The 2,180-nt window shown below is 36.7% G+C and overlaps 1 protein-coding gene across 1 annotated transcript; it reads left to right on the top strand.

Moving 5' to 3' along the window:
* The first annotated feature begins 938 nt into the window (after positions 1-938).
* LOC143673102 (olfactory receptor 9G19-like) lies at positions 939-1,856 on the top strand. Its single transcript, XM_077147462.1, has one exon. It carries the CDS (start codon positions 939-941, stop codon positions 1,854-1,856), a length of 918 nt encoding a protein of 305 aa, XP_077003577.1.
* Positions 1,857-2,180: the final 324 nt, after the last annotated feature.

The following is a 2,180-nucleotide window of genomic DNA, read 5'->3' on the forward strand; positions in this document are numbered from 1 at the left end:
CTTAATTTGTTTTTAATTGTGTAGTTTTTAGGTTGCCACTATGTACAAACTTCCTTATGGAATTTCAGTTGTGTGTGCAGATAATTCTAAAGAGAGTGGAGAGATTTCTGTTCCAGATGAATACTGAGTCACACAGTCATATTCTATTACATAAATTTTCCTATGAAAAAATCCTTAATAAAACTTAAAAATAGTAAACAGACAAATAATATGTAATATTCAAGAACTGGATGCAAAAAATACGTACATTTAAAAATGGCTTTATTAATTATTTTTTATATTATGTGTATTGTTCGATATGGATAAAATACATTTTATCAGGTAAAAATATATAAACACATCATTGTATATCATCCTTTTGTATATGCATATTTTAAATCTTTGTGTCCAAACATTTATTTTTCCTTATACTATTCTGAGTATTTTCTATATATATGTACATATAATTTTGACATATGATTCTAAAATGACTGTATGCATGTATGTATGTATGACGGTTCCAGTAAGTATGTGCACCAACAGAAAAGTACCTGATTCGTTAAGAAATACGTTAACAAATGATATGAAGTCCAGTATTTATGGGAAGACAAGTCACATTTTATTTTAAAAGTTGCATAGTTCACAAAAACTAAATTAACATTAGGAAGAGAACCCAAACACAAAAAAATACAATTTACAAGCCTTCATTTAGTTTAGTATTCACATCAAGAAAAAAATGAATTAACTTACAAATTCATAATTTCAAATGTAATTTTGAAATCCTAGTGATAGTTGCAAATATGAAGTATTAAATGAGTACTTGCACTGACTAAATCATTCTAAACTTCTAGACGTACCAGTGGTATGATGTTGTCTATTTAAAATGTGTTCTATATGTGCAGCACATTGATTCAAGATGAGCACTCATTTACCCACTTTTAGGTGAGATCCTTGTAGCCATGAACAGGGGCAATCACACCGTGACTCACTTCATCTTGGTGGGCTTCACCACAGATCCTGTGATGCAGTTGGTTCTGTTTGGGGTGTTCCTTGGAGTTTACTCTGTGACTGTGGTGGGAAACACCACTCTCATTGTGTTGATCTGCAATGACTTCCGGCTCCACACACCCATGTATTTTTTCATTGGAAATCTGGCTTTCCTGGATCTCTGGTATTCCTCTGTCTATACCCCAAAGATTCTAGTGACCTGCATCTCTGAAGACAAGAGCATCTCTTTTGCTGGCTGTGTAGCACAGTTCTTCTTCTCTGCTGGACTGGCCTACAGTGAATGTTTCCTGTTGGCTGCCATGGCTTATGACCGCTATGTGGCCATCTCAAAGCCACTGCTTTATTCTCAGGTAATGTCTATAAAGCTATGTGCATTTTTGGTGGCTGCCTCATATCTTGGTGGCTTTATTAACTCTGTTATTGGCACAAAAAGAACTTTTGCTTTGGAATTCTGTGGGGACAACATCATTGATGACTTTTTCTGTGATTTCCTTCCTTTGGTGAAAATCGCTTGTGGCAGGAAGGATGGTTTCCAGGCTGCAGTGGTCTTCCTCCTGACCTCCAATGTCATTGCCCCAACTCTGTTCATCCTGGCCACCTACCTCTTCATCATCGTCATCATCTCGAGGATCCGCTCCACCCAGGGCCGCCTCAAAGCCTTGTCCACCTGCTCCTCCCACCTGACCTCTGTCACCCTATACTATGGCTCTATTCTCTACACATACACTCGGCCCCGGTCAAGCTATTCACTGGATAGGGACAAAATAACCTCTATATTTTACACTGTGGTGTTCCCCATGTTGAACCCCATGATCTACAGTCTGAGGAATAAGGATGTTAAAGAAGCTCTACATAAACTCCTCAAATAAATCTTGCTTCTTTTCCATTAAAAAGATGCAAGCAGGGAACAGTTGTAAAATGCTCATCTTCCATGCAGGAGACCCAGGTTCAATTCTTGGACCATGTACCAAAAAAGAAAAGATGCAAGCAATGTTTTTGTTCTGGTTATTTGTATCTCAAGCATAAGTCATTTTGGCCCTTAATGATCAAGGATTGTTATAGAGTTAAAGAATTTCCCATTCTGAAAAGTGTCATTTCAATAGATATAAGAAGAGAAATTAAGGGCAAACTCAGAGACGAAAGTCTAATGTAAAATATAAAAATTTGGAATGAATTCCAGGTTACTTACAAGC

The sequence above is a fragment of the Tamandua tetradactyla genome, unplaced genomic scaffold, assembly GCF_023851605.1.
Source record: "Tamandua tetradactyla isolate mTamTet1 unplaced genomic scaffold, mTamTet1.pri scaffold_130_ctg1, whole genome shotgun sequence".
Taxonomy (NCBI): Eukaryota; Metazoa; Chordata; class Mammalia; order Pilosa; family Myrmecophagidae; genus Tamandua; species Tamandua tetradactyla.